The sequence below is a fragment of the Sus scrofa genome, chromosome 6 (genome assembly GCF_054392235.1).
Source record: "Sus scrofa isolate SSC_HxYL_T2T_F1_AM1 chromosome 6, Sscrofa_HxYL_maternal_Yorkshire_Landrace_v2.0, whole genome shotgun sequence".
Lineage (NCBI taxonomy): Eukaryota > Metazoa > Chordata > Mammalia > Artiodactyla > Suidae > Sus > Sus scrofa.
The window spans coordinates 164,319,196-164,335,067 of NC_139388.1; the positions used below are offsets into that span (position 1 = coordinate 164,319,196).

At 40.7% G+C, this 15,872-nt stretch overlaps 1 protein-coding gene across 4 annotated transcripts in view; it reads right to left on the reverse strand.

The window, feature by feature from the left end:
- Positions 1–15,872, reverse strand: part of ZFYVE9 (zinc finger FYVE-type containing 9) — a 202,017-nt gene that overhangs the window by 8,408 nt on the left and 177,737 nt on the right. For all 4 annotated transcript variants that reach the window (XM_021096648.2, XM_084965067.1, XM_021096646.2 and 1 more), the window contains 3 exons: positions 6,399–6,549; positions 3,344–3,424; positions 494–656 (listed from right to left, as the gene is read on the reverse strand). In XM_021096648.2, coding sequence (XP_020952307.2) covers positions 494–656; positions 3,344–3,424; positions 6,399–6,549 — 395 coding nt within the window. The remainder of the gene's footprint in view (positions 1–493; positions 657–3,343; positions 3,425–6,398; positions 6,550–15,872) is intronic.

Consider the following 15,872-nt stretch of genomic DNA (forward strand, 5'->3'; position numbering starts at 1 on the left):
ACTATTATCTCAATAACTTTAGACGGATTGTTTTGTTTCATCAACTCCTTCCTTCATCCTCCCTTCAAAAACATGTACCAAAACTGCTTTAGAAATTAAGTCAAGAGGAATTCCCGTTGTGGCTCAACAGGTTAGGAGCCCAATGGGTATCCATGAGGATGCAGCTTCAATCCCTAGCTTTGTTCAGTGGGTTAAGGATTTGGTGTTGCCGTGGCTGTGGCATAGGCCAAAGCTGTAGCTCCAGTTCGACCCCTAGCCTGGGAACTTCCATATGTTTCAAGTGCAGCCCTGGAAAAAAAAAAAAAAAAAAGAAAAGAAAAGAAGAAAAGAAATTAAGCCAAGAAACCAGAAATACAAATTCCATGTGCAAATTGTACAAAGCCGTCCTTTCTTGTAGGCAGGGCTTTCAGTAAAGTTATAAAACATCAGGATGGACAAAACCCAGAGCCTGGCCCAGAAGGAAGTGCCGCAGCGGGGAAGCTCAGCGCTTTACCCCTTGTTGACGTCCTTGTCGTCATCCACCCACTGGATGAGGATGTGCTCCTGGGGGTCCTCAGCATCCGCCTTGCCGCAGGTGATGGTGAAGTCCTTCATCTCCCGCAGAGCCTGCCGCAAGGCATCCATGTTCTCCGCAGTGATCTGGACCATGACGCCGTCTGAGAAGCAGCACCGAGATAACACAGGTGGGAGCAAGGCACAGCCAGGGAGGGGAGACAAAACCCCTTCCTGGCATCGAGCAAATCCCTCTAGGGTTAATGTAAAACTCTGCTCTGCCCTCTAAAGCTGACAGATGCAAAGACGTTTTGCTCTTTGAGCTGAACCTCTTACTGGCTGAACGTGTTACAAAGCGCAAAGGCCAAGATGGAGTCTGCTTAAAACTCCTACCTATGGATTTCACTTCAGGCACAACTGAGAGCTTCTCGTGAGACTGTTCAAAGGGAAAACTTACGCACAGTCACATCCCTCTTCTGGACTCAGAGAGAGCATTCTGTTCCTGCTTCCACGGTGACATTTATCATGCTCTAATCATATCTATTTCTTTGCATTTCTGTCTCTCCCACTGTCCTATGATTGCATACAGTGAATGCCCAGTGTTTGTTAAATAAATCACTGGGAAGGAGAATAAATTCATGTACTGACTAACAGTAAGACCAACCTACACATACGTTTTACCTGGGCTATCATATAGCCAACAGATTATAACTGTTAGGGGCTGCTACATACCCAAGTCAAAGGCAAACACTGAAAACTGAGGGTGAAAGTTGTCACATGCTGAGCAATTAACCTGCTTTGTTAATACAAAATTTTGTCAGGTGAAATAATTTCTGAAGAGCATGACTAAAATTTTCATAAATGGGCAACCAAGTGCTCTACTGGCACATTTAGTGAAACATAAGAGCTAAGAAATTCCTAACCCGAAGACATAATTTTAAAATATAATTACTCTGCATTTGTAAGGATCTGTGTCCATTTGAATCATCACTTTGACAACATTTAAAGGGTGCTTTTTAATCATCTTGTCAGGATAGATTTCAAATGCAGTCAATACTTGATCACACAGGCATTAATTAGTCGCTAAGACCAAACAACTACTTAACACCTAGATTTCCTAACAATTTCTTAATAGCATGTTCTGCTCTGCAGTTGTGACATTTAGTTGTGAAATATTAGCATGCTTTGTTCTTCGCTTTCAGCTTTATTAAGTTTACCAAAAAAGGAGATCAAAATCAATCTCTATTAACATACACAAGATTATCTATGTATTTCAATGAACACAATGAAATCCACCCTCAGAAGAACTGCTCTTCAGGTGCTGGAGTGAGCTCACGTGGAAATGAAAACCTGTCACTGCGGGTACGGATTGTATTTTCCGGAGACGACCACAATACCTCCTGTCTCACGTGCTTTCCTACAATGCTACTTTCCCATTTCCCCATCGAGAAAGAGTAAGTCCTCAGCCCTTGAGCAGGCTTTTGACCACTTCCAACACTAGAGTATGGTGGAAGTGACACTGTAGGACTTTTGAGTTTGGGTCATAAAAAGCAACGAGGCTTCTACCTTGTGCTGGACACTTGTGCTTGGAGTCCCGAGCCACCGTGTAAGAAGTCCAACCATCCCAAAGCTGCATGCTAAGGAGTCCAGTGTGCAAGGACTCCAGGGACTACTTTTGGTCTTTAAATCATCCCAGGACAGGCTCCAGATACATAAGTCAACAAACTTTAAGATAATTCTAGCTCTCAGCCATCAGGTAACAACCACCCTTCAGGCATTCCAACTGAGTCCCCAGACATCACTGAGCAGGGTCAAGCCATCCCTATATTGCCCTGTCAAGGGCAGATGCAGAAGAATCAGTGAGCACAGTAAAATAGCTGTTTTAAGCCATTAAATTTTGGTTTAATTTGTTATGCACCAAGAGTAACCAGACCAAAATACAGTGAAGAATAATTGACAAAGACAATAAATAGTATGCCCATTAGCCTTTCACTGATTTTCATTAAACTAACTTTTGTCAGGATATGTGTCCTATCTAATTATAGCAAACCAGCAGCAAATGCATCATTCTGTACACCAAATGGTGACTGCAGCATTCTCATGGATAACAGGGGCTGAAATTCATCTGCATATTTACAGATTCGCACCCAATGATATATTTGAACTCAGACTACGTCCCCTTGGGTACCTTAGCTCTGAAAAGCTATCTCTTTCTCTCTCTCTTTTTCTTTTCTTTCTTTTTTTTTTTTGTTGTTTTTATAGAATGATTTTTATTTTTTTTCCATTATAGCTGGTTTACAGTGTTCTGTTAATTTTCTACTGTTCAGCAAGGTGACCCAGTCACACATGCATGTACACATTCTTTTTTCTCACATTATCATGCTCCATAAGTGACCAGACATAGTTCCCAGTGCTACACAGCAGGATCTCATTGCTAATCCATTCCAAAGGCAATAGTCTGCATATATTAACCCCAAGCTCCCCATCCACCCAACTCCCTCTCCCTCCCCCTTGGCAGCCACAAGTCTATTCTCCAAGTCCATGATTTTCTTTTTTATGGAAAGGTTCATTTGTGCCACATATTAGACTCCAGATAGAAGTGACATCACATGGTATTTTGTCTTTCTCTGAAAAGCCATCTCTTAATTTTTATGTTGGTGTCCCATGGTATTTCTCCCACTTATTTCCTTCTCTGGAGAGAAGGCACCCTTGTGGTAGTTTTAACTACCTGTTGAGTGAGATGCTACTGAATAAACGAGTCAGAAGTCTAACGCCAAAGTGTCAAGGCTTCCATTCATGACCCTTGTATAATTACGACTGTATAAGGTACATGCAGTAACTCATTCGTTACCTTCCACAATGCTGGACTTGGCAAGATATCCCGACGAGGACTTCAGAGCGCCACTGAACACAAAGAAACTGGCACCAGTCACTAAAATAGCAATGGAAAGAGTTTAGTGAACAAAGACTTGGAGATGGAGGGATTGAGAATAATAATGAAGTATCTGGTAGCTGGGAACTCCAACCACCATCATATAGAAAATAAAAAACACTGACTCTATACACCGCCATATGCAAGTAACCAATAATTCAAATGCTTATGACCGCTTAGAGGCTGAGGTGCTAAGACACACTCCCCCATTTTGTTTTGCTTTTCTTTCAGTCAAGAAGCAAAGAAATCTCATTGGTCAAGACTAGGGCTTGGCCTTCAGCTTGTTTTTGTAAATAAAATTTTATGATTTTATGGAACACAGCCATATCAATTTATTTATATATAGAGTCCATGACAGTTTTTGAAGTATCATGCCAGAGTGTTGACAACAAAAACCACAGGCCTGCAAAGTCTAAAATATTTATCATCTAGCCATTCCCAGAAAAAAGTTTGTTGACCCCTGATCTAATTCACTGTTATTTTATTTTATTTTTATCTTTTTGTTTTTTCTAGGCCTGTACCTGTGGTATATGGAGGTTCCCAGGCTAGGGGTCCAATCGGAGCTGTAACCGCCAGCCTACGCCATAGCAATGAAGGATCCAAGCTGAGTCTTTGACCTATACCACAGCTCACAGCAATGCTGGATCCTTAACCCACTGAGCGAGGCCAGGAATTGAACCCATGTCCTCATGGATGCTAGTTGGGTTCCTTAACTGCTGAGCCATGAAGAGAACTCCTCTTACTTTATTCTTTTAAAAATTTTTAATTTTTTTAAATTAATTTTTTTGGCTGCACCCACAGCATGCGAAGTTCTTGGGCCAGGGATCCAACCTGCGCCAGAGCGGTGACCCAAGCTGCTGCTGTGACAATGTCAGATCTTTAACCTGCTGCACCACAAAGGAACTCTTCATTGGGTTTCTTTGGGTTTTTTGTTTTTTTTTTCTTTTTAGGGCCACACCTGGGGCATATGGAAGTTCCCAGGCTAGGGGTTGAATTGGAACTACAGCTGTTGGCCTACACCACAGCCACAACAACTACAGATCCAAGCCATGTCTGTGATCTATACCACAGCTCATGGCAACACTGGATCCTTAACCCATTGACAGAGGCCAGGGATGGAACCCGCATCCTCATGGATCCTAGTTGGGTTCATTAACCACTAAGCCATGATGGGAACTCCCTCATTGTTTTTTTCAGATCAAATATGTTTTGAATATGGAGATTTAGTTGCCAAATAGTTTTATTTACCAAGTGGAAATATTAAAAAAAAAACTATTTAAAAGACAAATAGCTCTTTATAAAAGAAAGAATATTTAATTACATTTATGAGAACTACACTACAGGAGTTCCCACTGTGGTACAGCAGGCTAATGATCCAGCGTTGTCTCTGGAAGCTCAGATTTGATCCCTGGCCCAGGAACATCCATGTGCTGCGGGTGGAAAAAAACAGGAACAAAAACAAAAAGTACACTGCACTGTTTTACTTCTCCACATCTTAAATTGGCCTGAGCTATTCCCACTTCCCACCTGCTGGCCCTATGGGTGTGTCACCCACCTTTGTCAGAGACTCCTAGTGACGGGGAGCCCACAACAGCACAAGGCGACCCATTCTATTCTGAATAGCTCTCAGTGCTACCGAGTCTGCTTTCAAACTGAGCCCCAGTCTAGATCCTTATAACCGTCACCCATTAATGCTGGTTTTGGTCTTTCGCAGCTACAGAGAATAAGCTGAATCTTATTTCCATGTAATAGAAAAATCTTAAAAATAGACAGCTATTTTTCATCCTCTTTCAATCTAGGCTTTTCCAGGTTAAACATTTATACTTTACTCAAGAGTTTGATTTTCCAAACTTCTCACAGGCAGTCAATCATCTTCTGAAGACCCTCTAGTTTTATCAATCGATATCACCAATTATATTAATGCTATTCAGAACTTATTCAAATATTCTAGATATGATTTTGCCAATAGAGAACACAGTGGATTTATCATCTACCTTATTTGAGACCGCATATTTGAATATATATGTGCTAAATACCTTTTATGAAAAGGTAAAACAATCTGCTTAAACTTGTTTAACACAGGATTTCCCAGTCTAATATAATAAGCAAAACTTTATTTATTTATGTGAATATTTAAAAATCCATAGACCCTGATAAGGCACTTGAGAAAATAGGCTGAGCAGTGCTTCTTCAATTCCCATGTGCATTCGAATCAAACGGCAATCGTGTTAAAGTACAAATTCCAATTTAGCAGATCTGAGGTATTGATTCTTCATTTTTAAAAATCTCCTAAGGGATGACACCAGATTCTGAGTACTACAGAACTAGAAGCTTTCTACAGAATCCTGTCAACCTACTAACTAACAGTCTTTGGGTACAGCCATTCAAAACACCCTAAAATTCTTTTTTTTTTTTTGCTTTTTTTAGGGCCACACCTGCAGCCTATGGAGGTTCCCAGGCCACAGGTCGAATTGGAGCTACAGCTGCCGGCCTACACCACAGCCACAGCAACAAAGGATCGGAGCCGTGTCTGTGACCCACACCACAGTTCATGGCAACACCGGATCCTTAACACACTAAGCGAGGCCAGGGATAGAACCCGCATCCTCATGGATCCTAGTTGGGTTCATTAACCGCTGAGCCATGAAAGGAACTCCAAAATGCCCTAAATTCTACCTAAGCACATTCTATGGGGCTCAGTTTCCTACATTCAAGTGTCATTGTCGGCCCTGTCAACATCCTGAGGCAGTATTTTCAAGACATTCCCCTCAGTAACTGAGATCCCATTTGCAACTCTAAGTCTGGCTGTTTAGGCAGTCAACATAACCCTGGAGAATAAGCTTGGCTTTAAAGGTAAATTTAATCAAACCCTGTGGTCACCAATGTAGACAGTGAGGGGTATGGGGCTGAGAAATCTCCAATTGCAGTACAATCTTCCATTCTCATAACCTCCCCAATCATCCCAAACACTCACCCTTTCTGGGCTGATTGTGAATACTGATGGCTTGGGTCTGATAATTTCCATCATCATTCTGTACACACACGAGGTGAGAGTCTGCCTTCTCATTGAAGCAAGCGCCTCCTGCCAGGACATGCTCATTGGACTTGTTCATGGCTTTCATCATCTGCAATCAAAGAAGAGAGCTAACTTTCTTACTCTGCCAAGAACGGGCATCTTTTGGTAGGTCTGACATGGCACAACTTCATCTTCTCAAAGACAAAAGCGATTATTATTTATTAAAGTGCCAAAGGAGCTACCAAATAATGAAAAAATAAAGAAAAAAAATCAGTCACTATTAAGTAAAAATTCAACATACACAAAAGTTTTCTATATAGTTTATAGGTGATTTATGTTGAAACCTAAGCAAAAGACCCATTTCTGCATTTATTTTTTTGTCTTTTTATTGCTGCAATGAACTCAAGTAACTAAAATTAGTTTAGCTAATTAAACTTCGGGGAGTTCCCATTGTGGTGCAGCAGAAATGAATCCAACTAGTAACCATGAGGACACGGGTTTGATCCCTGGCCTCACTTAGTGGATTGGGGATCCAGTGTTGCTGTGAGCTGTGGTGTAGGTCGCAGATGAGGCTTGGATCCCACATTGCTTTGGCTGTGGTGCAGGCCGACAGCTGGAGCTCCAATTTGACCCCGAGCCTAGGAACTTTCATATGCCTTGGGTGCAGCCCTAAAAAGAAAAAAAAAATTAAGCTTCCAGATTCTCTTGGAAGATATATACACTGAAATTCTAATTCCATGTCTCTTCTGCAAGTGGTATTAGGAAAACTGTACAGCTGCATGTAAATCAATGAAACTAGAACACTCTTTCACACCACGCACAAAAATACTCAAAATGGCTTAAAGACTTAAACATAAGACATGACACCATAAAACTCCTGGAAGAGAACAGAAGCAAAATACTCTATGACATAAACTGTACAAACGTTTTCTTAGGTTAGTCTCTGAAGGCAATAGAAATAAAAACAAAAATAAACCAATGGGACGTAATCAAACTTACAAGATTTTGCACAGCAAAAGAAACCAGCAACAAATAAAAGAACAACCTACAGATTGGGAGAAAATAGTTGCAAACAATGCAATGAACAAGGGCCTAATCTCCAAAATATACAATAACTCATAAAACTCAACAACGAAAAAACAAACGCAACTGAAAAATGGGCAGAAGACCTAAACGGACATTTCTCCAAAGGAGACATATGGATGGCCAGCAGGCATGTAAAAAAATGCTTAACATCACTATTTGAGAAATGCAAATCAAGACTACTATGAGGTACCACCCTCACACCAGTCAGAATGGTCATCATTAATAAGTATACAAATAACAAATGCTGGAGAGAGTGTGGAGAAAAGGGAACCCTCCTACACTGTTTGTGGGAATGTAAACTGGTACAACCACTATGGAGAATAGCATGGAGGTTCCTCAGGAAACTAAATCTAGAACTGCCATGTGATCCATGGAGGTTCCTCAGAAAACTAAATCTAGAACTGCCATGTGATCCAGAAATCCCACTCTTGGGCATATCATCTGAACAAAACTATAATTCAAAAAGATACATGCACCCCTATGTTCATAGAAGCACTATTCACAATAGCCAAGACATAGAAACAACATCAATGTCTATCAATAGATGAATGTTTTAAGAAGATATTATATATATATATATAGAATACTACTCAGCCATGAAAAAGAACAAAATAATGCCATTTGAAGCAACATGGATGCAACTAGAGACTCACACTACATGAAATGAATCAGGAGAAAGCCAAATACCATATGATGTCACTTAATATATGGAATCTATAATATGGCAAAAATGAACCTACCTGCAAAACAGAAACAGACTCACAGACATAGAGAACAGACTTGTGGTTGCCAAGGGTGAGGGAGGAGAGAGTGGGATAGACTGGGATTTGGGGGTTGGTAAATGCAAACTATTACATTTAGAATGGATAAGCAATGAGGTCTTACTGTACAGCACAGGGAACTATATCCAATCTCCTGGGAGAGACCATGATGGAAGACAAGACACATATACATGTATGACTGGGTCACTTTGCTGTACAGCAGAAATTGGCACAAAAGTGTAAATCAACTACACTTTTTTCTTTTTTTGTCTTTCCCAGGGCCGCACCTGTGGCATATGGAGGTTCCCAGGGGAGGGGTTGAATCAGAGCTGTAGCCACCAGCCTACGCCAGAGCCACAGCAACAAGGGATCCAAGCTGCGTCTGTGACCTACACCACAGCTCACAGCAAAGCCGGATCCTCAACCCACTGAGCAAGGCCAGGGATCAAACCTGCAGCCTCATGGTTCCTAGTTGGATTTGTTAACCACTGAGCCATGACGGGAACTCCAATCAACTATACTTTAATAAAAAAAAGTTAATAGAAAATACGGCACCACACTTCCTAACACCATACACAAAAATAAACTCGAAATGGATTAAAGACCTAGATATAAGACCAGATACTATAAAACTCCTAGAGGAAAACATAGACCAAACACTCTCCGACATAAACGACAGCAACATCTTCTCAGATCCACCTCCTAGAGTAATGATAATAAAAACAAAAATAAATACATGGGACTTAACTAAACTTAAAAGTTTCTGTACAGCAAAGGAAACCCTAAACAAAATGAAAAGACAGCCCACAGAATGGGAGAAATTATTTGCAAATGAAGTGACTGACAAGGGATTAATTTCCAAAATTTATAAACACCTCTGACTGCTCAATACCAAAAAAACAAACAACCCCATCAAAAATGGGCAGAAGATCTAAACAGACAGTTCTCCAAAAAAGACATACATATGGCCAAAAAACACATGAAAAGATGTTCAACATCACTAATCATTAGAGAAATTCAAATCAAAACCACTATGAGGCACCACCTTACACCAGCCAGAATGGCCATCATCAAAAATTCTACAAACAGTAAGTGCTAGGGAGGGTGTGGAGAAAAAGGAACCCTATTATGCTGTTGGTGGGATTGTAAATTGGTGCAACCACTGTGGAAAACAGTATGAAGATTCCTCAGAAAACTAAAAATAGAACTACCATTTGATCCAGCAATCCCACTCCTGGGCATCTATCCAGAGAAAACCATGACTCGAAAAGACACATGTTCTCCAATATTCACTACACCACTATTTTCAAAAGCCAAGACGTGGAAACAACCTAAATGTCCATTGACAGAGGAATGGACAAAGAAGATGTGGTACATATACACAAGGGAATATTACTCAGTCATTAAAAGGAACAAAATACCGGAATTTTTGGCAACATGGATGGACCTGGAAATTATCATGCTAAGTGAAGTGAGTCATACAGTGAGACACCAACATCAAATGCTTTCACTGACATGTGGAATCTGAAAAAAGGACAGAATGAACTTCTTTGCAGAACAGATACTAACTCACAGACTTTGAAAAACTTATGGTTTCCAAATGAGACAGGTTGGGGGGTAGGGGGAAGCACTGAAGGTTTGGGATGGAAATGCTATAAAATTTGGTTGTGATGATTGTTGTACAACTATAAATGCAATAAAACTCATGCAGTAATTTTAAAAAAACATGGCACCACAAGAAAAGATACCTCTATTTAAGTGTATCTGGCTTCTTTTTCCATGTCCATATGAAGGAGGGCTTTCCTCTACAAATACATGAACTCCACGGTTTCTTAGTTTTACTAACTTATGTTTGACATCTTCAATGAAATCACTTACTAATATTTTTCTTTGGTCTTATTAAGAGATTTAAGGTGATAATTTACTTAAGCTGGAAAAATTCACCAGCCACCATTTTGTATCTCATAAACAAATTTGAGCTTATACTCTCTTGACATTAAAATTTGATTTCTGGAGTTCCCATCATGGCACAGTGGAAATGAATCCAACTGGGAACAATGAGATTGCAGGTTCGATCCCTGGCCTTTGCTCAGTGGGTTAAGGATCCCGAGTTGCCCTGAGCTGTGGTGTAGGTCGCAGATGCGGCTCGGATCCCGCGCTGCTGTGGCTCTGGCGTAGGCTGGCGTCTACAGCTCCGATTCGACCCCTAGCCTGGGAACCTCCATATGCTGCCAGAGCGGCTCTAGAAAGACAAAAAGACAAAAAGTAAAATAAAATTTGGCTTCTAGCTGAAATAGGGCAACGCTAATTTGTTTGTTTTTATTTCCTATCTTTTTCTTCATGCCATCTGTTAAACTTTCTAATCCAATCCTTTGAAACTTATTTTACTCTCCTCTTCCTCTTATGTTATAAACTTCAGTACTACACTGTGAAAAACAGTAGGGTGAGTGTTCTGATACCTTTTATATTCCTACATCATTACGTTAAAAAAATGTATTGAGAGAGCTTCCTTGCCTGCCCACGTGGATCTCTTATAAGCATCTTATCCTAATAAGTCTGTTCTTGCCTAAAAAAAATTATTGAAATGAAATACACATGACATAAAATTCACCACTTTAAAGTGGACAAATCAGTGGCATTTAGTACATTCGCAATGTTCTACAACAACTGCTTTTATTTAGTTTCAAAACATTTCCCTCACTACAGAGTAAAATCTCTTACTCATTAACTAGTTTCTTTCCATTCCCCCCTCCAACTACCAATCTGCATTCTGTCTGCTTTCTGGATATTTCCTCTAAGCGGAACCATACAATGTGTGACCACTATGTCTAGCTTCTTTCACTTAGCATAATGTTTTGGGAGCTCATTCATACTATAGTATATATCATCACTTCACTCCCTTTGATGGCTATAAAATATTTCATTGTGTCTATCCACCACAATTTGTTTAACCATCCTTCTATGAACGTGTGGGCTATGTTTATCTCTTGGCTGTTGTGAATAATGCTACTATGAAAATGTGTATACATGTACTTGTTATGAGTACCTTTTTCTTTCCTTCCTTCCTTTTTTTTTTTTTTTTTTTGCTTTTTAGGGCTATACCTGCAGCTTGTGGAAGTTCCTAGGCTAGGGATCGAATCAGAGCTGTAGCTGCTGACTTATGTCACAGCAACACCAGATTCTTAACCCACTGAGCAAGGCCAGGGATTGAATTCATGTCCTCATAGATACTAGTTGGATTCACTAACACTGAGCCACTCTTCCTGCTCATTTTTAAATATGAGATCCAGGAGTTTCTGTTGTGGCTTAGTGATTAATGAATCCGACTAGGAACCATGAAGTTGCGGGTTGGACCCCTGGCCTTGCTCAGTGGGTTAAGGATCCAGCTTTGCCATGATCTGTGGTGTAGGTCGTAGACACGGCTTGGATCTGGCATTGCTGTGGCTGTGGCTGTGGCGTATGCCGGCAACTACAGCTCTGATTAGACCCCTAGCCTGAACTTCCATATGCAGCGGGAGCAGCCCTAGAAAAGGCAAAAAGACAAATAAATAAATAAATAAATAAATAAATAAATAAATAAATAAATAAGAGATCCAAATATTTCACAGCCACCCTATCTAGTCATATATGATATTTTTCCACCACTGGTTTCATGTAATAGACACATCAACATTTTAATAAATGATACTTATAAATAAATAAATAAGTGAATAAAGTTGCAGGAATGATTGTGCTGTAGGAACTGGTAAGGAGTTATAAAATCTAATGCATCTCTAAATTAATACACCATGTCATTTGATTTCCTCCCTAAAATCTCATGTTAAAAAGTGACAGTTTAAATAAAGAGGCTAAACAGCCTCTTTATTAGAGGTGGAAAGGATTTTAAAGGAGAAGTCTAATAAGCAGGGCTTTGAGGAACAGCTGCAATCTGTATATAAAATGTGTAAGGCCTTCCTTATGGCAGGTATTCAATAAATATTTGCTGAATATATTAACTAGAATTGGAGGGTTTGTCTTATTTATGAAGTTATACTGAAAGTAAATTTGTAGCACGATTAAAAAATTTTGGGGGGGAGTTCCCATTGTGGCGCAGTGGTTAATGAATCCGACTAGGAACCATGAGGTTGCGGGTTTGGTCCCTGCCCTTGCTCAGTGGGTTAACGATCTGGCGTTGCCGTGAGCTGTGGTGTAGGTTGCAGACGCTACTCAGATCCTGCATTGCTGTGGCTCTGGTGTAGGCCGGTGGCTACAGCTCCAATTAGACCCCTAGCCTGGGAACCTCCATATGCCGCGGGAGCGGCCCAAAGAAATAGTAAAAAGACAAAAAAAAAAAAAAAAAAATTTCTTTTGGTTCATTTATAATCAGTGTCACACAGATTACGTATCTAATAAAATAAGTCTTAAGAATTTAATTCTAGAATCATTTACCAAGCAACTGACAACTTCAGGTAGGAAGCTCCATTGCAGAGGAATGGAGAGTCTACGAAAGCAAACCACTGCATCAGGGATACAATGAGGAAGCAAAGACATACTCCCTGCGCTCAAGGGGCTCATACTCATCAGCTACACGTTACATGAATAAAGATGGGAGATAAAAGAAGGAAAGAGTGGCACTGTCTGGAGAATGGGGAAATCTAAAAAGGTTTCCTAAAAAGACTAACATGTGAACTGAAGTCAGGTACAGCGTAAGAACACTTTGGATAAAGAGAAAAGCATGAGTGAAGAATGAGAAATGGAACTAAGAAAGGAACACTGAGCTGAATAATAATGGAACAGGTAGAGGAATATCCTTTATTTAGGAAAGATATAAATATTTGTCCTTCTAATTAGCTGGGGTTCACTCATGTCTAGAAGTCGGAGCACCACCTTCCAGGTCTATGGGTCTACATGGCATGAACTATGACCTTCACTCATTCGTTTAGCAAACACTCGATGAGCATCTAATGTGTACCAGGCACTGTGTTAGCATTTAGTTTATTCAGTAGTGAATAAACAAATCTTCCTTCATGGAACTCACATTCTTGGGTATATAGGGAAAGGGGAAAAAAAATCAATAAATAAAGTAAATAGGTAAAATACATAAAATGTTAGACATTGAAAAGTGTTATACAGAAAAATAAACCATGAAGGAGGACTAGGAACACTGGCAGGTGCCATTTAGAGGATACTCAAGAGAGGTATTACTGAAAATCGAGGGAAAGGCCATGGGAATATCAAAGGCAGAGTCTTTTTTTTTTTTTTTTTTTTTTTTGTCTTTTTGCCTTTTCTAGGGCTGCTCCTGAGGCATATGGAGGTTCCCAGGCTAGGGGTCTAATCGGAGCTGTAGCCACCGGCCTACGCCAGAGCCACAGCAATGCAGGATCCAAGCCGCATCTTCGCTCTACACCACAGCTCACGGCAACACCGGATCATCAACCCACTGAGCAAGGACAGGGATCGAACCCGCAACCTCATGGTTCCTAGTAGGATTCATTAACCACTGAGCCACAACGGGAACTCCAAAGGCAGAGTCTCATAGGCATTTAGAACAACTGGTACAATGGCTGTGGAGTCAGAGGATGATAGCAAACCTGGCAGTTTCAAGGAACATTAATTAAGGACAGTGTGATGGAAATGGAAGGGAATAAGAAGCTAGGTTAGAGGCATAATGGTTTAAGGAGTACAGAGGGTAGAGAAGACTTCAATAAAAGTCATCCCTGGCAGGGACGAAAGATCTTTGGAGGGTTTTGAGCAGAGGAGTGACATGATCTGACTTCATCTTAACAGCATCACTTGGGCTGCTGTGCTGAAAATAAACTGATGGGAGTTCCCGTTGTGGTTCAGTGGTTAATGAATCCAACTAGGAACCATGAGGTTGCGGGTTCGTTCCCCAGCCTCACTCAGTGGGTTAAGGATCCGGCGTTGCTGTGAACTGTGGTGTAGCTCGCAGACGCGGCTTGGATCTGGCATTGCTGTGGCTGTGGCGTAGGCCAGCGGCTACAGCTCCAATTAGATCCCTAGCCTGGGAACCTCCATATACAGCAAATGAGGCCCTAAAAGACAAAAAGACAAAAATAAATAAATAAATAAATAAAAATAAAATAAAATAAACAAACAAACAAAAAATAAACTGATGGAGGAAAGGCTGCTAACAAGAAGAACAGTTAGGAGACTACTGCACAAATCCAAGATTAACTTAGACCAAGACTGGCCCAAAGATTGAGAGGTAGTTGGGTTGTAGATATATTTCGAAGGTAGAAGCAGCAGAATTTCCTAACAGACTGGAGAACATGAAAGAAAGAAAACTCAAAGATGACTCCAAAGTTTTAAGCCTGGTAAGTAAAGGACGGCCCTGCCAATAACTTAGGGAAGACTGCAAGAAGAGGGTTTTTTGTTTGTTTGTTTTAAGGACCGCAGCTGCGGCATATGGAAGTTCTTGGGCTAGGCACCGAATCGGAGCTGCAGCTGCCAGCCTACATCACAGTCAATGCAACACAAGATCCAAGCTGCATCTGTGACCTACACCGCAGCTCTCAATGCTGGATCCTTAAACCACAGAGTGAGGCCAGGGATCAAACCCACATCCTCATGGGTATGGGTTCCCTACTGCTGAACCACAATGGGAACTCAGAAGAGCAGGTTTTGAGAGAAGATCTGGAGGTGAGAATTGAACTTGCTAAGCTTGAGACACCTATGCAAGTAGAGATGTCAAGTGGGCAATTAGACACTCCAGTCTACAAAGAAGAGAAGAAAGTCAGGATGAAGAAAGATATTTGGAAGACATCAGTACAGAGACAGAATTTAAGGCTAGGGGATTGGATAGATCACCAAGGAAATGGACAGAGATAAATAAAACTTTCAAGGATGGAACCCTTGAGTTTTTCAAAACAAGTGAAAAATGGGGTCAAAATGGGGGATGTACAGAGACAGGAATTAAAATGTAGGAGATGAAGGATGCCAAAGGGGTCCAGGGCTTCTTGCAGTGCTGAAACACAATGAGATTAGAGCTGGCTGTCTCAAAGCCAAAAGTGGAAGCAAGCTGGTGAGTGCTGGGAAATAGGGAAAACCAGGGGTTCGTCTAGAAGCAGCATTCTGGAGCCACTGTTCACTCCATCAATGGGCATGCAGTGACACGAGGAGGGGCGATCTAGCTCTGATTATGCAATTTTCAGTGACCTCCTGCTGCAGTCAGTGGAGGGATAGTGGCCAGGGGTCCTTATGGATGCTTTTATTTTCATTTAAGCTGTGATTAAATATTGTCTTCCATGTGTAACACTAGGAACAGCTATGCTAATAATCAATAGAAGATCACCTCTCTCCTCTGCACTGTTTTCCAGAGCACCTTTCACCAACTCCTTTCATCTTTTAAAAATAAAGAGTATTAGTTCCTCTTCCCTAAGAGAAAAGAGATGAATTCCTTGAAGGCCAGAAAATAAAACATTTCTCAAACAGATTTTGGGGCCATCTGTTCTTGCAAGTACCTCAATGAACCTTTAAAATTATGCTTTTGTAACTTCACATTTCTCTGAAGAATATGTGTAGCTTTGAATTAAAATGAGCCAAGACTCCTATTTTAGAATCCAACAAGAGGAAAGAATCTCTAGAG